This window comes from Erinaceus europaeus, chromosome 3 (assembly GCF_950295315.1).
Source record: "Erinaceus europaeus chromosome 3, mEriEur2.1, whole genome shotgun sequence".
Classification (NCBI taxonomy): domain Eukaryota; kingdom Metazoa; phylum Chordata; class Mammalia; order Eulipotyphla; family Erinaceidae; genus Erinaceus; species Erinaceus europaeus.
The window spans coordinates 147,770,921-147,792,033 of NC_080164.1; the positions used below are offsets into that span (position 1 = coordinate 147,770,921).

General features: G+C 38.6%; 1 protein-coding gene across 5 annotated transcripts in view; it reads left to right on the forward strand.

The window, feature by feature from the left end:
- The window catches only part of CORIN (corin, serine peptidase), a 258,226-nt gene that overhangs the window by 230,170 nt on the left and 6,943 nt on the right, over positions 1-21,113 (forward strand). For all 5 annotated transcript variants that reach the window (XM_060188101.1, XM_016184903.2, XM_060188100.1 and 2 more), the window contains 3 exons: positions 1,001-1,050; positions 1,186-1,360; positions 19,103-19,374. In XM_060188101.1, the coding sequence (XP_060044084.1) occupies positions 1,001-1,050; positions 1,186-1,360; positions 19,103-19,374 (497 nt within the window). The remainder of the gene's footprint in view (positions 1-1,000; positions 1,051-1,185; positions 1,361-19,102; positions 19,375-21,113) is intronic.

Sequence of the window (21,113 nt, forward strand, 5' to 3'; positions counted from 1 at the left end):
TTCATCAAAGATGTCCTCTCTCTTCCCCTCTCTACCCTTCTCCTTCTCTCTCCCCCTCTCTCTGCCTCTCTTTCTCTATCTTAAAAAAATTCATGAATATGTCTGTTGAATAGTTCAGTATTAAGCTCCAGAGGGATAGAGAAGTCAGGGAGGAGGACATGAGCCCTGGTATTGGGTGACATACATTGTATAGATATTCAGACAGATTATAAAATAGTAAACAAAATTATCTACAGATATTTTTGAAAATGCTACAGAAATAGCAGGATAACAACATAGTAAGTAGGAGATATGACCTCAGATTGCTTAAGGCAAAAAAGGAAATTTGCTTTTTTGCATTTTATAATTTATTTTCTATAAATAATTGCACATATCCATGCAAATTCAGTTAGAAATGAAAAATATAAATTTTCTAAAAGTAATGTGGAAGTGATATATTCGGGGATAGAGTTTCTTTTCTGAGTAAGCTCAGGATTCTAAACACATTATGATCTTTTTGACATTTCCCAAGTAGAATTTCTTTCCTTTTAAATTTACATTGTGAATAAGTACTTCATGACTAGAAGAGAACTTTGTGATTAAAAATTAACATACCCTAAAATAAACTGCTTTGTGCAACTCCACTGATAGATACCTAAACTTGATTAATGTTCTTACTCTGAGATTAACCTGATTTTTAGAATGTTTTTCTTTCTTAGTCCACATTTCTTCAAAGTGTTATCTACTGCTTCTTATATAATCATATACAGGGATGCATGTAAAAATAGATTTAATCCAATTTACTTCCTGTCAATTGTCAGTAAGAGCTATATTTTATGTATTTATCTACTTAAACTTTTTTTTTTTTAGATACAAACCCAGCAATACTTTATTACCTTTCAGATGCTCACTCAAAGAATTTGACCTCTGGGAGTGGCTGAATCTATCTTGCTTTTCACTGTTAAAGTGTCTGAAGTGAACAAAAAATATATAAATTAATGCTTAATGTTTTCAAATCTAGGCAATCTTGTCCCAGCAGAAGTAAGATTTCTCTTCTGTGTTCTAAACTAGGTAAGAGGATTAATGGTGTAATAAGGGGCTAAGAATGTAACTGGATTAGCTGATGGGGAGAATGACTACAGCCTAGAACCTGAATTGCCGTGGGCTTGATGACTGGTACACACAGTTTTTCCTGTTCCTTGCTAGACTGTGGGCGCCGCCCTGCTGCCCGAATGAACAAGAGGATCCTTGGGGGTCGAACGAGTCGCCCTGGAAGGTGGCCATGGCAGTGCTCTCTCCAGAGTGAACCCAGTGGACACATTTGTGGCTGTGTTCTCATTGCCAGGAAGTGGGTTCTGACAGTTGCTCACTGCTTTGAGGGGTAAGCTGCCTTTTTCTTTTTCTCTCTCTTTCTTTCTTTCTTTCTTTCTTTCTTTCTTTCTTTCTTTCTTTCTTTCTTTCCTTCCCCTCTCTTTCTCTTATTTTCTTTCTTTTTTTTTATTGCTTTGTAGGGATCTGGTTCTGATAATTTGGTCATTTGGTCGTTGTTAGTGGCAAATGAAAGCATGTCAATTTAAAAGCCACAGCTGGTCTAAGCAAATAAAGCTCAGATTTTTTTCTGCTTTTGGTGCTGTCATCCTACATATGTGGTACTCATTTATTGGTGGTGGATATTCTGTGCTGTTGATTTATGTACTAAGGAGGGATAAGAGAAAAAGGTTAGACGATTGATATGCTACTAGTCTCTTTCCTAGCGTTCTTAAATATAACAAATACCTATATTGTTAAGTAGAGTGAATTTACTCAGATACTATAGGAAGGTTTGGAAACTAGATAAATTGCAGAGGAATTTGGGTAGCACCAAAACACCATTAAAGGGTGGGGGGATTGACCTGCCAACATCTAGGTCCAGCAAAGAAGCAATTACAGAAGCCAGGCCTTCCCCCTTTTACACTACATAAAGAATTTTGGTTCATACTCCTAGAGAGGGATAAAAAGTAGAGAAGCTGGGGGCCAGGCAGTAGCACATAAGGGTATCTGCTTTACTTCAAGTCCACTCACTTAAATGTTAATCTCACTTCCCCCCAAAAAGAATCTTTACAGAAACACCCATGGTGGGAAACGTAAATACTGGCCTAAGGATCCTGGTTCAAGCCCTTGGCTCCTCACCTGCAGTTGGGGGTGAGGGGTGTTGCTTCACAAGTGGTGAAGCAGGTCAGCAGGTGTCTATCTTTCTCTTCCCCTCTCTGTATTCCCCTCTTCTCTTGATTTCTCTCTGTTCTATCCAACAACAGCAGTAGCAATAACAGCAACAACAATAATAAGGGCAACAATGTTGGAAAATGGCTGCCAGGAGCAGTGGATTTGTATTGTAGGCACCAAGCCCCAGCAATAACATTAGAGGCAAAAAAAAAAAAAAAAAGAACAGGGAAGCTTCCAGTGGAGGTGATGGAACACAGAACTCTAGTGGTAGGAACTGTACCCTTGTTACCTTACAATCTTGTAAATTATTACTAAGTCGCTAATAAAAATAAAAAGCACTGTTATAATATACAATATGAATATTAGGTTAAATTCTCCAGAAACAGAGCAATGGAGTGGAAGCTGGGGTTATTTTAGGGAATTAGCACACAGAATTGTGGAGATTAGGCAAATCCAAATTCTGATATGGTAATTACCATAGGCTAGAGACTCAGGGATTTGAGCCCAGATTGGATATGCCATCTACTGACAGAATTCCCTCTTCCTCTGAGAGACCAGTCTTTGCTTTAATAAGGTTTCCAATTTATTAGGATAAAGCCTGCCCACACTTGGAGGGGTATCTGCTTTACTTCAAGTTCATTTTACTTAAATTTTCATCCCACTTCCTCCAAAAAATAAAATCATCACAGAAACACCCAAAATAACATTTGAGCAAATATTTGGGCAACACAGCCCAACCACTGTGGCACATGAAATTAAACCATTATGATATTCCTAAAGGGAACAGGGGGGAAAAGACCTAAGGAAAACTACCCCAAATTGTCAAATGGCACACTGCTTCAGGAAGCCCTTATCTATTATGGTTATAGACTGTGCAATTTAGGAGAAAAACTGGCATACCAAAACCACAGTGGTTACCAACAAAAATTCCTAATAGCTATGCTCTTCCAAGATTCTGGAGGTGAGACATCAGAATAGATAGGGTTTGTCTTTGTGCTGCATTGTGTGAGGCTCAGTTGGAAGATTCTATAGGTAGAAGCTGAACCCTCTAATGTCTACTGGGGGAAGCTGCCTATGAAGAGGGTTCCTGACTTCTCTCTATAGGAGACTTACAGAGGCTGGCTAGCATTCTCCAGTACACTTCCTGAAAAGGGAGCCAGAAGGAAGCTTTTCTTCATCCAGCTTTCAGAGACATACAGCAGTACTTCTGGATGTGATTAGTCACAACTATCAGCAGCCCAAGCCAGATTCAAAGGAAAGAAACATGCTCCCTTCTCAGCTGGAGGGCTATCACAGAATTTGAGGTCTTGTTTTTAAAACTACAATACCTCCTGCTTTATTCCATTTATTCTGAATAATTCTACTTATGTAAAATTAATGTGAGATATTCAAAAACTTCAAAACAGAGTAATTCACAAGTTGACCACCCAAATTATTATTTTTTAAAAATTTTTATTTATAAAAAGGAAACACTGACAAAAACCATAGGATAAGAGGGCAACTCCACACAATTCGCACCACCAGAACTCCATATCCCATTCCTTCCCCTGATAGCTTTCCTATTCTTTAACTCTCTGGGAGTATGGACCCAGGGTCATTATGCGGTACAGAAGGTGGAAGGTTTGGCTTCTATAATTGCTTCCCTGCTGAACATGGGAGTTGACTCGTCAATCCATACTCCCAGCCTGCCTCTCTCTTTCTTTCCCTAGTGGGGAAGGGCTCTGGGAAAGTAGAGTTCCAAGACACATTGATGGGGTTGTCTGTCTAGGGAAGTCTGGTTGGCATCTTGCTAGCATCTGGAACCTGGTGGCTGAAAAAGAGTTAACATATAGAGCCAAACAAATTGTTGACCAATCATGAACCTAAAGGCTGGAATAGTTCAGATGAAGAGTTGGGGGGTCTCTGTTTTGTAGATAGTTGGTAGGCCTATTTTAGTTATATTCCAAAGAGCCCATGACTATACTAGTTTTTTGTTTTTTTTTCCTGAACCTGACATCTGATATGCAGGTGGATCCAAGTTATTGTCTGGGGAGATGATGTGATGGCTGGAAAAATGACCAGGAAGCTGGATCAGGGAAGAGAGTAGCTCCCAAATATGGGAAAGGGGTATAAATACTGTTGACTCTAAACCCCATCAATTTGATGTGATCTGGGGCCCATATTCGGCTTAGGAGCCTATGTGACCTCTGCATCCCTGTAGATCTGAGCTCACATTCTGTGGTCATGAGTAGGAACGTTCCAAGCTGCCCCAATTTCAGGATTGATTTGCACAAGTAAATTTCTAGAAAAAAGGCACTTTTACTTTTTCTTTTTGCTTCCCATTTATCATGTGACATGGGTGAATTCTTTAACTTCTCAAGACACACTTTCCTCATCTGTAAGATAACTGCTGCTAGTGGTAATCATTTATAGAAAGCCTTGAGATTTATCTCTGATATCAAGAAGTAACATGTTCACACCAGTCAACTTTGTTTTTAAGGATTAAAAGCATTTTACCTTTTCTGTTAGCATTATTACATGGGCATTTTGCATTCATCTACTGGTATTGATCTTTCACTTCCTCCTTTGTTTTTTCATTATCCTCAAGGGGCATTCTGGCTATAACCTACTGAATGTTCATCTACAGATATAAATTTATATTTTATGGTGTACCATTTGTTTTTAGTATCAAATAATATTCTATAATTTGTCTCTTTTCTCTGTTCTTGGTATCTCAACCTTTATATGGAAATAAAAACAGAGAGAGAGAGAGAGAGAGAGAGAGAGAAATCAAATTGGTATCTTCTCCTAAGAGCTTTTAATAAGATGCAAAGTGATGGCAATAAGGTGCAGTGTTCCCAGAAAATACTTTGTAAAATTATTGCATTTGCCAAGGACAGATGTTTTCAAATGTCCTTTACAGTTATGATTTATGATTCCAGGATAAGTAGAAAATTATGCTCACAAGAATGTATTCATCAAAAGATGATTGCCTAGACAAACCCAACAGTTCTTTGAGGGAACAACACTGTATGTTATGAGTTAATTAATTCAGATTTATACACCACTTTTGTCATTTCCATATGTGGTATCCAAGTTTCCTGTTTCACTGACAGATTAGGAAGCTAAGAAGAAATTTAATAGCAAAGAAGAAATATGTGTTTATAATTAAGGAAGTGGATATGATATCAAAGGTAAATTCTCACTGTGCACTAAACTTAGCTGTCAAGACGGACCTGTCCCTACTCACAAAAAGTTTCAGGTTATCCAACTTCAACCAAGCCTTTACTTTAATGTGTGCCATGAACTGCTTCTGTTCTACAATATCTCTAGCTAGTCTGCAAGTTTTAAGAACTTTTAATTGTAAGTCTTACTCTTTCTTGGAGTCTTTGATTGACAGGACTTATGGGACTTACTTCATATCCTGATCCCCATCTATAGATCTTGGGGGGGGGCAGGAACAGACACTTTTAATAGTTATGTTGGTGAAAAACAGAAAATTGTTTTTATCTTCCATAGAGAAATTGTTTTTAATACCATACTTGGATAAATAGATCACCTGAATAGTTCTCTGTTATATGCATGACCCTGGTTCAAGCCCAGCCCCCACTGCACTAGAGAAAGCTTCATTACTGTGGTTTGTTTTGTTTTTTTCTGCCTCTATTTCTTGGTGTCTGAAAAAAAATCAACTCAGGATGGTGAAGCCCTAACAACAACAACAAATCCCGAATGAAAATCAAACACATGATACACCATGCTAAACAATCAAGTCCTATATGTCTTAATAACACTTCAACTACAAAAAAAGCACAAAGGGAAAAAAAAAGACTATGATTTTCATAGGTGAATTAACAAGAAACTTTCTTTCCTTCCATCTCCAAAAGACTTAAGGATCAACTCTCTAGGCTGGCACAAAGGTAGTGAAGTGTTTCATGCCTCCTTTAAAGAAAGGTTTCACATCCCCTTCCTTTCCAGAAAACCTTCCTGAGTAACTATCACCCCCTAGATGAACACAGCCTGAGCCTGCCAGGGCATCGTTGTGCCAGAACTTGGACTGCATGTCTGCGCTTCTTTCCTGTGATCTCAGTCTATCTGGATCCTTATATATATTTTATCTTTATTTATTTATTGGACAGAGACAGCTAGAAATCAAGAGGTGAGGGGGAGATAGAGTTGGAGAGAGAAAGAGAGACACCTGCAGCACTGCTTCACCACTCGCAAAGCTTTCCCCCTGCACGTGGGGACCAGGGGCTTGAACCCGAGTCTCTGTGTGTTGTAAGATGTGCACTCAACCCAGCCCTTTATTTACTGATGAATTCATTTATTCATTCATTCATTCATTCATTCATTCATCCATCCATCCATCCATCCATCCATTCATTCATTCATTCATTTTAGAGAGAGACCACAGCACTGAAGCTTCCTTCACTGTAGTGAGGGCCTGGATTGAACCTGGGTTGTGCACATGGTAAAAAGCAGTACACTATCAAAATGAGTTATTTTGCCAACCCTACTAGGCTCCTCTTCATTTCTTTTCTTATGCTTACCTCATTCCCTGGGCTCATCATTGTGGTCCTCTTACTATGATCTCCTTTGTCTCTAGATCATTCTAATCTACCCATCAGGCAAACCTCCCAACAGTCAATATGAATACCACATAGCATCATATTTTCTTGCTTTTCAGCACAGAGGGCAAACATTATGCAATGTATTATCCAAGACTAAAGATTATTACAGCTCTCTCCTCTCCTCTCCTCTCCCGGATCAGGATCAACTAGGAATACCAAAGGAGACCACCCGGACTGAAACAAGACAGGACTAGAATGACCACAGAAACCCAGTAAATCACCCGTGTGTACAAACATGCGTGGCTGGTGACAGAGAGGAGAGAGGGGCCTAAGGAGAGATTAAGTGACTGCTAACAGTTCGACAGTTTGTCAGTGGAGACACCACCTCCAGTCTGCTCCACCAACAAGGGAACAGCTGAAGGGAGGAAAGGACTCCCCAGAGACTCACCAAGTACAACTCTGAGTCTCCATTGCTACTACCCTCAGAATCTGGAGCAGCAACAGGGAGGGACACCAGGGCACAGAGATCTAACCGGGAAACCCAGGAGAAGACCTATACCTCGGTGGCATAGCTGAAGGGCTGTGAAAGTCTCTTTGCATAACCACTGGATTATCTCTGCCACACCCTGCTTTATCTCTTGGTCAGGAGTCATTGATTAAGCCAAGAAGCCTATTGATAGTTTAAAAGCCCTCAGGCTACCATAGCCTACAGGGAAAAAAAAAAAGGCTTTTACACCACTGAACTCCAACTCAGGGATTGAAAAAACTGTTAACTTATATAAAATGGTTAAAACAACAAGAAAAAATAATGGAGACTCGAACCAGGACAAGAGTCCAGCTAAAAGACCTCCAGAGGGCGAAGCACAAAACAACGAGTTCAACATCCAAACATTAGCTAAGGAAATAATAACAGGAGTGAGTAAAGAATTTGAAAAAATTGTAATCAGAACTGCAGGAACAACAAATGAGAATATGGAAGAAAATTCTAATAATCTCATGGTTATTAGAGAGCTGAAAGCTGAAACTGCTGAGCTAAGAAGGCAACTAGTTGAACAAGCTAAAACAGTATCAGAGCAGGGCAACAAAATAGATGAACTCCAGAAAGCAGTAGAGGGCAGAGAGAATAGACTCAATGAGGCTGAAGACAGAATTAGCAAGATTGAGGATGAATTAGAGACAACTAAAGAAGAAGTAAGAGACCTCAAAAAGAGATTAAGAGATGCTGAAAACAACAACAGAGTCCTATGGGATGACTTCAAAAGAAACAATATATGCATTATTGGCTTACCAGAGGAAGAAAGAGAAGGGGAGGAAGAAAGCGTTCTCCAGGCCATAATAGCTGAAAATTTCTCTAGTCTAGACAACACCAAAGACATAAAGATTCAAGAAGCCCAGAGGGTCCCAAACAGAATTAACCCAGACCTAAAGACACCAAGACATGTCATACTTAGATTGGAAAGGAATAAGGATAAAGAAAGGATCCTCAAGGCTGCAAGAGAAAAACAAAGAGTCACCTACAAAGGAAAACCCATAAGATTAGCAGCAGACTTCTCCATACAAACACTACAGGCCAGAAGAGAATGGCAAGATATCTATCGAGTGCTCAATGAGAAAGGCTTTCAGCCAAGAATACTATATCCTGCTAGATTGTCATTCAGACTAGATGGAAGCATCAAAACCTTCTCAGACAAGCAACAGTTGAAGGAAGCAACCATCACCAAGCCTGCCTTGAAAGAAGTTCTGAAAGGTTTCCTATAAACAACCAGACCACCACAAATAGAACATATATCAAAACACTCTAAAACTCTACAAGAATGGCGTTAAAATATCTTCAATCTTTGATATCAATAAATGTGAATGGCCTGAATTCACCTATTAAAAGACACAGAGTAGGAAGATGGATCAGAAAACACAACCCAACAATATGTTGTCTACAGGAAACTCACCTAACGCAACAAGACAAACACAGACCTAAAGTGAAAGGATGGAAAACTATCATTCAAGCCAATGGCCCACAAAAAAGGGCAGGAACAGCTATTCTCATATCTGACATGATAGACTTTAAAATACATAAGATTAAAAAAGATAGGAATGGACACTACTTAATGCTCAGAGGATCAGTCAATCAAGAGGACTTAACAATTATTAATATCTATGCACCCAATGAGAAGCCATCTAAATACATCAAACTTCTACTGAAAGAGCTACAGCAATATATTAACAGTAACACAATCATAGTAGGGGACTTCAACACCCCACTATCTCAACTTGACAGATCATCCAGGAAGAAAATCAGTAAAGACATAAGGGAGCTAAATGAAGAGATAGATAAACTAGAACTATTGGACATTTTCAGAGTCATTCATCCCAAGAAACTGGAATACACATTTTACTCAAATCCACATGGATCATTCTCAAGGATAGACCATATGTTAGGCCACAAAGACAGCATCAGCCTATTCAAGAGCACTGAAATCATCCCAAGCATCTTCTCAGACCACAGTGGAATTAAACTAACACTTAACAATCAACAAAAGATTAGTAACAGTGCCAAAATGTGGAAGCTCAACAGTACACTTCTTAAAAACTTCTGGGTCAAAGAGGAAATCAAGGAAGAAATCAAAATGTTTCGAGAGTTCAATGAAAATGAAGACACAAGCTATCAAAATATTTGGGACACAGCTAAAGCAGTCCTAAGAGGGAAGTTCATAGCTATACAAGCACACATTAGGAAACAAGAAAAGGCACAAATAAACAGCCTGATTGCACATCTTAAAGACCTAGAAGAAGAACAACAAAGGAACCCTAAAGCAACCAGAAGGACAGAAATTACTAAAGTTAGGGCAGAAATAAATAACATTGAGAATAGGAAAACCATACAAAAGATCAATGAAAGTAAATGTTGGTTCTTCGAAAGAGTAAACAAAATCGACAAACCTTTAGCCAGACTCACAAAACAAAAAAGGGAGAAGACCCAAATAAATCGGATAGTAAATGAAAGAGGAGATATCACAACAGACACTGCAGAAATTCAACATATCATGCGAGGCTTCTATGAACAACTATATGCCACCAAGCTAGAGAACCTGGAAGAAATGAATGATTTCCTAGATACCTACCAACTTCCAAAACTAAGTAAAGAGGAAGTCGATAACATGAACAGGCCCATCACAGCTAATTAAATTGAAACAGTTATCAAAAATCTTTCCAAAAATAAAAGTCCTGGACCAGATGGTTTTACAAATGAATTCTACAAAACTTTCAAAGAAGAACTAATACCTCTACTTTTAAAAGTCTTCCAGAAGATTGAAGACACTGGAATACTCCCTGCCAGCTTCTATGAAGCCAACATCACCCTGATACCAAAAGCAGACAGGGACACAACCAAAAAAGAAAACTACAGACCAATATCTCTGATGAACATAGATGCGAAAATATTGAACAAAATTCTAGCCAACCGGATACAGCAGTATATCAAAAAGATTGTTCATCATGACCAAGTGGGGTTTATCCCAGGCATGCAAGGTTGGTTTAATATACGTAAATCAATCAATGTGATCCACCACATCAACAAAAGCAAGACCAAAAACCACATGGTCATATCAATAGATGCAGAGAAAGCCTTTGACAAAATACAACATCCCTTTATGATCAAAACACTACAAAAAATAGGAATAGATGGAAAATTCCTGAAGATAGTGGAGTCTATATATAGCAAACCTACAGCCAACATCATACTCAATGGTGAAAAACTGGAAGCATTTCCCCTCAGATCAGGTACTAGACAGGGCTGCCCACTATCACCATTACTATTCAACATAGTGTTGGAAGTTCTTGCCATAGCAATCAGGCAGGAGCAAGGAATTAAAGGAATACAGATTGGAAGAGAAGAAGTCAAACTCTCCTTATTTGCAGATGACATGATAGTATACATGGAAAAACCTAAGGAATCTAGCAAGAAGCTTTTGGAAATCATCAGGCAATACAGTAATGTGTCAGGCTATAAAATTAACATTCAAAAGTCAGTGGCATTCCTCTATGCAAACACTAAGTTAGAAGAAATTGAAATCCAGAAATCAGTTCATTTTTCTATAGCAACAAAAACAATAAAATATCTAGGAATAAACCTAACCAAAGAAGTGAAAGACTTGTATACTGAAAATTATGAGTCACTACTCAAAGAAATTGAAAAAGACACAAAGAAGTGGAAAGATATTCCATGCTCATGGGTTGGAAGAATTAACATCATCAAAATGAATATATTACCCAGAGCCATCTACAAATTTAATGCTATCCCCATCAAGATCCCAAGCACATTTTTTAGGAGAATAGAAAAAATGCTACAAATGTTTATCTGGAACCAGAAAAGACCTAGAATTGCCAAAACAATCTTGAGAAAAAAGAACAGAACCGGAAGCATCACACTGCCAGATCTCAAACTATATTATAGGGCCATTGTCATCAAAACTGCTTGGTACTGGAACATGAACAGACACACTGACCAGTGGAATAGAATTGAGAGCCCAGAAATGAGGCCCCACACCTATGGACATCTAATCTTTGACAAAGGGGCCCAGACTATTACATGGGGAAAGCAGAGTCTCTTCAACAAATGGTGTTGGAAACAATGGGTTGAAACATGCAGAAGAATGAAGCTGAATCACTGTATTTCACCAAATACAAAAGTAAATTCCAAGTGGATTAAGGACTTGGATGTTAGACCAGAAACTATCAGATACTTAGAGGAAAATATTGGAAGAACTTTTTTCCGCATAAATTTTAAAGACATTTTCAATGAAACGAATCCAATTACAAGGAAGACTAAGGCAAGTATAAACCTATGGGACTACATCAAATTAAAAAGCTTCTTCACAGCAAAAGAAACCACTACCCAAATCAAGAGACCCCTCACAGAATGGGAGAAGATCTTTACATGCCATACATCAGATAAGAGTTTAATAACCAACATATATAAAGAGCTTACCAGACTCAACAACAAGACAACAAATAACCCCATCCAAAAATGGGGGGAGGAATTGGACAGAATATTCACCACAGAAGAGATCCAAAAGGCCGAGAAACACATGAAAAAATGCTCCAAGTCTCTGATTGTCAGAGAAATGCAAATCAAGACAACAATGAGATATCACTTCACTCCTGTGAGAATGTCACACATCAGAAAAGGTAACAGCAGCAAATGCTGGAGAGGATGTGGGGTCAAAGGAACCCTCCTGCACTGCTGGTGGGAATGTAAATTGGTCCAACCTCTGTGGAGAACAGTCTGGAGAACTCTCAGAAGGCTAGAAATGGACCTACACTATGACCCTGCAATTCCCCTCCTGGGGATATATCCTAAGGAACCCAACACATCCATCCAAAAAGATCTGTGTACACATATGTTCTTGGCAGCACAATTTGTAATAGCCAAAACCTGGAAGCAACCCAGGTGTCCAACAACAGATGAGTGGCTGAGCAAGTTGTGGTATATATACACAATGGAATACTACTCAGCTGTAAAAAATGGTGACTTCACCGTTTTCAGCTGATCTTGGATGGACCTTGAAAAAATCATGTTGAGTGAAATAAGTCAGAAACAGAAGGATGAATATGGGATGATCTCACTCTCAGGCCGAAGTTGAAAAACAAGATTAGAAAAGAAAACACAAGTCGAACCTGAAATGGAATTGGAGTATTACACCAAAGTAAAAGACTCTGGGGTGGGTGGGTGGGTGGGGAGAATACAGGTCCATGAAAAATGATGAATGAAATAGTGGGGGTTATATTGCTAAATGGGAATCTGGGGAATGTTATGCATGTAAAAAAAAAAAAAAAGAAGTAGAAACGCAAAGCAGAAATTGACTGAGTTTGGAGTATGGCACCAAAGTAAGAAAGCAGAAGTATACTAGAGTTTGCAGTGAGTATCTCCCTAATACTTCCTCTCCACTTTTCCAAGCTTTGGGTCCATGATTGCTCAACAATTTGTTTGGCTTTGTATGTTAACTCTCTTTTCAGTCACCAGGTTCCAGGTGTCATCAGGATGCCGGCCAGACTTCCCTGGATTGAAGACACCACCAATGTGTCCTGGAGCTCAGCTTCCCCAGAGACCCATCCTACTAGGGAAAGAGAGAGGCAGACTGGGAGTATGGACTGACCAGTCAACGCCCATGTTCAGCGAGGAAGCAATTACAGAAGCCAGACCTTCTACCTTCTGCAACCCTCAATGACCCTGGGTCCATGCTCCCAGAGGGATAGAGAATGGGAAAGCTATCGGGGGAGGGGGTGGGATATGGAGATTGGGCGGTGGGAATTGTGTGGAGTTGTACCCCTCCTACCCTATGGTTTTGTTAATTAATCCTTTCTTAAATAAAAAAAAAAAGATTATTACAATGTCTGCCTTTCAGCATCATTTGGACCCTTATTATTACTCAGTAATTTTTTCCTATTTCCAGACAGCTCTCTTTCTGATGAACTAAACCAGTTATCCACAATTTATTTTTTCCACCCCATTTCTCTTTATTTCACATCATCAACTTTTCAGTATTCACTGGACCATTCCATTTAGAAAACATGCCTTAATGTCACTAATTTAAACTCCTTTCTTTTGACTTCACCTATTCTTAGAAAGAATGCCTCTTTCCTAGATTCTAGGGGTTTTCTGGAAATTGTTAGCATTCCTTGCCCTGTAGATGCATTATTCTGATTTCTGCCTGATCTTCTTCAGATGGCATTCTTGTATTCATGACTGCGTTCAAATGTATCCTTTGTATAAGAACTCCAGTAATATTAGATTAGGTCTTTAATGGTCTTTTTTTTTCTAATTTTTTTATTGGGGAATTAATGTTTTACATTCAACAGTAAGTACAATAGTTTGTACATGCATAACATTTAACTTGATCACCTTGCAAAATATCTAATCTTCAAGTAAGATTATATTCTAAGGAGCTGGGAGTTAGAATTTCAACATAATAATTTTGGGGCAAGTAATCCATAACAAACAATAAAGCAATGTTCAGATCATTTAACTACTCTTTTGCTCCCTTGTTGTGTATTTTTCACACAGTAAGATAGACATTACTATAAAATGACTATCACCGGTGTCACTATCATTCTTATAATTCTACAATGACTTTCAACTGTACAAGAATAGACTCTCATTATAACCGTTCTAGATCTAGTCTTACTTTTTGACTTCATCTCATCCTTTTGTTCCATCAGTCATTGGGATTGGGATCCAGATAGCTAGCCTTCTATCTGTCCCAGAATTTCATCATTCTCATTCTTGCCTCAGGACTTTGGCATTTAGTGCTTCTTCAGTTTAAAACACTGCTGTACAGTCATCAAATTGCCTCCTTCCGATCACTGAAGCTTCAGTTCAAGTGTCACTTTGTCAAAGGTATTTCTTAACCATCCTTACTAAAGAGGCAACCACCTCTGTTATTATATTGGGTTGTCAGAAAAGTCATGGAGTATTTTTTTCTGTTTCTTTGTGCAAAAATGCATCATAATTTTTTATGAAAACCCAACATTACCCTAATTTTCACTTCCAGTTTCCTGAGATGTTAAGGTAGAAAATCATCCTGTTCTTCCCTTCTGTGGCCAGTCTCTGATTCCCGCGGTAATGCCTGTAGAGCCTTCTCTTTGCTTCAGAGAAATTTAGCCTGTTAGCATCTCTTACTATCTCTGTGACTCTCTGTATAAATGTACCTGGGTTTAACTGCTAGATCCGATAAAAATAGATAACAGCTCACTGTTAGCTGTGACATCCATTCAATATTAAAACATTTCTACAAACTTGAAACTAATGTGAATTACAGGCACTGAGATTCTATTTAGAGCAAGAGTGAAAGAAAAGGAAGATCTCAGCATCTTCCTTAGCCATTTTCACTCTTATTGTTGAATTTTCACCTGACTGTACCCACTCAGAGCACCAGGGTCTTCACACAGTATTCTTTTAGGATGTACCAGTTCTCCTTGCTGCTGCTGCTGCTGCTGCTGCTGCTGCTGCTTGAGTTTTCAGCTCACTGAGAATAAGTCCCTTTCATGTTGAAGATTTTCAGCTGCCATACCTGACTTTTTCTTTTAGTCCAAATTGCCTGTTTGCACTAAGATGGTTTTATGAACACATCTTGTTCCTATATGTTTTCTATTGTTTCTTTTGAGCTAAAACCAGATTTATGTCATTCCTAAATTCTCTTTTCTTTTTTCACCTCAGTCCAGGTAGGGAATTCTGTATCATTATTTCTTTTTTTAATTTTTATTTGTTTTCCCTTTTGTTGCCCTTGTTGTTTTAGTTATTGTTGTTGTTATTGATATCATCGTTGTTGGGTAGGACAGAGAGAAATGGAGAGAAGAGGGGAAGACAGAGAGGAGAGAAAGATAGACACCTGCAGACCGCTTCACTGCTTGTGAAGTGACCCCCCTGCAGGTGGGGAGCCGGGGGCTCGAACTGGGATCCTTAATGCCAGTCTTTGCGCTTTGCACCACCTGCGCTTAACCCGCTGCGCTACCCACCCGACTCCCTGTATCATTATTTCTAACTCAGCCTTTCCTGAGCATGCTTATTCTACCAGTACCATTTCGATCCATCTCCCTCACCTCAAGTATCCTTTGAAGTAATAAGTTGCTGTTTTTTTAAATTATCTTTTTATTTATTCATTTGGATAAAGACAGCCAGAAATCGAGAGGAAAGGGAGTGATAGAGAAGGAGAGAGACAGAGAGACACCTGCAGCCCTGCTTCACCACTTGTGAAGCTTTCCCCCTTCAGGTGGTGGCCTAGGCTTGAACCTAGGTCCTTGCGCACTGTAACATGTGTGCTCAACTGGGTGCACCACCATTCAGCCCCGTAAGTTGGTATTTTCCTGAGTTTTGCTAGATTTGGGAAGACACTAAAAGGGACTTACAAAAGAGATGGGGCCGGGGGGCTTTTCCCACCAACTTCACAGCAAATGGAAAACAGAATAGTATTCTCACTGAATACAAGTAATATGTAACTTTCCTGTTTACTATTTTTGTTTATACATTTTCTTGGTTTTGGTGGGTGATAATGTCATAATGGCAGTAGCTTATGTAGAAAGTGACTTCTGGGTACACATTAATTATTACCTTTTAAATATTTTTTGACACTTATTTTTCATTGTTTATTAACACTAGTTAGATTTAGACTAACTACAATATTCAGTCTGAAATTTTTTGTGTTATTTAATTTTATTTATTAATATTTAATATTAATTAACTACAAAATTCAGACTGGATTTTTTTGTTATTTAACTTGGTTATAAATAATTTAGAACTTTCAGTTGTTTGAAATACTGCTTATGATTTCAGTAGATGGATAAGTACTTGTTATAAGAAAAATTAGTAGCTTTGATTCAAGGACTCAAAGCTATTAAATAGGCAGAAATTTTAAATAGTGTGAGGGAGATAGCATAATGGTTATGCAAAAGAATTTCATGCCTGAAGCTTTAAAGTCAAAGTCACAAAGTTCAGTCCCCTGCATCACCATAAGTCAGAGCAGTGCTGTAGTTTCTCTTCCTTCTCTCATAAAATAAAATAAATAAAATGTTTTTAAAATGGAAAATTTAAATATATTATTGATCAATTTATGATGTTTGTTTAATATATTGTTAAGAATGTTGAATTTGTCAAATGGCCTTTCACTTGACCATTTAAACTAAAATGTGGAAGCAACAAGAGAAAGATTGAATGGGAAGCAAAGGAGGGAAAGATGGAAGGAGAACTGGGTAGAGTTACAGAAAGAAAAAAAAAAGCAAGCAAAATTTAAGGCATGTTATTTGAGTGAGAGAGTACTTCCTATATTTTGTTATAAATGCTTCTTTGTCTTCTTGCAACTTAAATTTTTTGTAGGTAGGGACCTTGTCATTTTTGTTTATCATTATAATCCCTAGTACTATATTTGTCAAAGGGAAATTGCTATATATCTCTACATCTACCTATGCACACTCACAGAGTCAGATATGACAAATTCTTGTTCTGATAGCTCGTTATTTTCTTTACATTGTAAAAAAAGATGGAATTGCACACTTTGTAAAACTGCCTTTAATGGAGTTTAACTCAAGGATCCAACAATGTTAAGAATATGTTGAATGCTGACCTTAGCCACTTTCTTTCTACCTTTCCTGAAATAGTAGCCTTGAAACTACTGTGGGGGAAAAAAAAAGTTTTGCAAAAAAAAAAAAAAGTTTGAGTAGGTTTCAGTTTGAGGGTTCTTAGAACTTTTAAAACACTGACTGATCCCAAGGGTCTGGGAGATAGCATAATGTTATGCAATCAGACTCCTTCCTGAGGCTCCAAGGTCCCACGTTCAATCCCCCACACAGCTATAAGCTAGAGACAAACAGTGCTCTGGTAAAAATAGTAAATAAATACATTAATTAAATTAAATAAAAATAGTGACCCCCCCAAGTGCCAGTCCAAAAGACTTCCATTGAGAATAGTCATGCCAGAAAACAGTAGCATAAAGCTTCTTAGATGGTCCTTTATTCACCCCAAATTGATAAATATTTGTTTAAATCAAATATACTCTTGTTGGGTAAGCTTTTAAGTTGGAATAGTAGTGGCATGTTTGTTAACATTACTACAGCATAAAGGAATGTCCATGATAAAATCTTCAACTCTGTGGCACACTAAATGTTACACACTTATTCCTGGTCTACTCTGAAGGAGAAAATTCAAATAAAGGAGGTACTACAGGAAGTAGTAAATGATAGGCCTTGCTTAGGAGCTTCTAGTTGATCATCAGTTATTTCAAAACATCATCTAATACCATTTTGTGAGTCACTCAGGTCACTATCTGGAAGAATATTATATAAATGTATTGAGAGAAAGAAAGAAGACTGAGGCAAGTATAAACCTATGGGACTACAACAAATTAAAAGCTTCTGCACAACAAAAGAAACCACTACCCAAACCTCACAGAATGGGAGAAGATCTGATGCCATACATCAGACAAAAGTTTAATAATCAAAATATATGAAGAGCTTGCCAAACTCAGCAACAAGAAAACAAATGGCTCCATCCAAAAGTGGGGAGAGATCATGCACAGAATATTTACCACAGAAGAGATCCAAAAGGCCAAGAAATACATGAAAAAAGGCTCCAAGTCTTTGATTGTCAGAGAAATGCAAATAAAGACAACAATGAGATACCACTTCACTCCTATGAGAATGTCATACATGAGAAAAGGTAACAGCAGCAAATGCTGGAGAGGGTGTGGGGTCAAAGGAACCCTCCTGCATTGCTGGTGGGAATGTCAATTGGTCCAACCTCTGTGGAGAACAGTCTGGAGAACTCTCAGAAGGCTAGAAATGGACCTTTCCTCTCTTGGAGATATATCCTAAGGAACCCAACACACCCATCCAAAAAGATCTGTGTACATGTATGTTCTTAGCAGCACAATTTGTAATAGCCAAAACCTGGAAGCAACCCAGGTGTCCAGCAACAGATGAGTAGCTAAGCAAGTTGTGGTATATATACACAATGGAATACTACTCAACTATTAACAACAGTGACTTCACCGTTTTCAGCCAATCTTGGAGCTTGAAAAAGGCATGTTAAGTGAAATCAGTCAGAAACAGAAGGATGAATATGGGATGATCTCACTCTCAGGCAGAAGTTGAAAAACAAGATCAGAAGAGAAAACACACGTAGAACCTGAACTGGAATTGGCGTATTGCACCAAAGTAAAAGACTCGGGTGGGTGGATGGGGAGAATACAGGTTCAAAAAGGATGACAGAGGACCTAGTGGGGGTTGTATTGTTATATGGAAAACTTGGAAATGTTGTGCATGTACAAACTATTGTATTTGCTGTCAAATGTAAAACATTAATTCCCCAATAAAACATTAAAATACAGTAAATGTATTGAGAGATGGACTTGAAAAGAGCCATTATTAACATAAATAAGGTTTCTTTCAATCACATGCAAAGTGCATTTTACTTGATTTATTGCCACTAGGGTTATTGCTGGGCTTGGTACCCCTGTGACTCTACCACTTCTGGTGGCCTTTCATTTTCTTTTACCTAGAGGGTAGGTAGCAGAAAGCTAGAGAAGAAGGGGACGAGATATCCAAGAGGCAATGAAGCACCTCTCTAGCACTTGTGAAGCTTTCGTGTGGTAGCCATGTGCTTCAACTGGGGTCACTTCCCAGCCCCATATATCAATTTTAAAATACAAATAAAGACCAAGGAGATAGCACATCAGATTTGCATGCCTGAAATAGTAGATCTCAATAGTTCTCTGTCTCTCTCCCCCTCTTTCATTCTCTCCTCTGTCATAAAAAGATACATCTTGAAAAAAATAACAAGAAACAAATGCAAAATTAGGATGCCAACAACTTTTGAATTATTGTTTCAGGAGAGAGAATGCTGATGTTTGGAAAGTGGTGTTTGGTATCAACAATCTCGACCACCCTTCGACATTCACACAGACACGCCTGGTGAAAACCATCATCCTGCACCCTCGATACAGCCGGGCGGTGGTAGACTATGACATCAGCATTGTGGAGCTCAGTGAAGAGATCAGTGAAACCAGCTATGTCAGGCCGGTCTGCCTACCCCACAAGGGGCAGTTGTTGGAACCTGATACATACTGTTCCATCACAGGCTGGGGGCACATGGGCAACAAAAGTAAGCACTGGCCTTTCAACTCATAGTTGCTAAGTGTTGTGTTGCTTCCTAGACTTTGGCAATCCTTTCCCATTTTCACTTAAAATGGCATAGCCACAGTGGTGAATACTTGGCATATGTGTCACAGTCTCCTTTGTTTCTATGATAGGGGTAGGAAATGTCCTTCCCACAGGTCATAAATGACCCTGGAACTCTTTTGCTCTGGACCTTCCAAGGCAACCACAGGTGGGGCCTGAAATTCAATAAATCTAGGAGCTTTTTCCATAGTAACATTAAGTTTTATTTTTTTCTATTTTGGTTGATAAGATAGGGAAAAAATTGGGTGGGGAGACAGAGAGGGATAGAGAGAGACACCTGTAGGCCTGCTTCACCACTTGTGAATCCCTTGCAAGTAAGGAGCAGGGACTTGAACCTGGGTTCTGTACATGGTAATGTGTGCGCTCAGCTCAGTGTGCCAGCACCTAGCCCTGTAAGTGCTAATTTTTACATTGACAGGTTTGTATGGCCTGTGAATGATGTTATAAATATCCAAACAGGGCCAAGCAGTGATGCTCCTGGTTAAGCACAGAAATTACTATGTGCAAGGACCCAGGTTCCAGCCCCCAGTTTCCACCTGCAAGGGGAAACTTCAGGAGCAGTGAAGCAGGTGCTACAGGCTTCTCTCTGTCCACCCCCCCCCCGTCCTATCAAATAACGGAAAAAAAAATATATATATATTTCTTTTTGTCCTGTCAAATAAAGAAAAATATATTAAAAAGATAAGTAAATATCCATACAGTTCTTGGCAGAATAAAGCCCCCATCCCCATTTATGCAAATTTTAATCCTTCTGCAGATCTCAGAATCTTTCTCCAGGAAGTCATTACCAGTGTTTCTGGAGGTGCTATGCAAACACTCTGCCAGCATAGTTATTCAGGGCCTCTGTCTAGAGGTTTAGCTGATCTGCTCCAGCTGACAAGCAGCTCCATCACATTTTCAATCCTGTATAATGATCAGGTTTTCGTAATATCTGTAACATAACCCATAGCAAAGCTTTCAGAAAAAATTCTGACTTACCGGGTACCTACTTATATGTATTAAAGCACTTTGGCTCCTTAGATGATATAAATGTATAAAAACATCAGGATAGGAAAGTTTGTAGGATGGTCTCCTTGCCTCCATGATATAGAGTCTCCTATTAGATTTGACCTACTAAACTTTTAGAATAATGACTTCATCAACAAGATCTCTTCTTTAGCTATAAGTATTGGCTATTCCAACTTTATCAGGAGCACGCCATGAGTCTCAGGAATGAGAATGTTCATTGGTGTGCCACTTGCTGCCTTAGCAGCTGTCAATTTGAAGGACAATATTGCTCTTGAAATCAAATCATATAAATCATCAACTAAGTTAAGTTTCTCTTCTGTATGATCAATAGAAGCCAGAAAGGGGCAAATCAATACACAGAAATGTCAGTGGTTTTGGAAAAACTCACATGTAATAGTTGCAAAGGCAACATTAGGTATATGATGTCTCCTATCGGCACATACTGTTTTCTCAAAGCAATAGTCAGCACTGCAGTGTGATTTTAGAGCAGAATAAACTTTCAGTAGCCTCTTCTAATGTTCTTTGCACTTTATCAGCAGCAAACTCAGAACAGTTGTCTAACATAGCACTTTTACCAGGCAACTAGTATAGTATAAGTAGCAAAGGTCTGAATTCAGTCGGAAAGAAAGCTTGTTTCTATGTTCCTATTTAAAT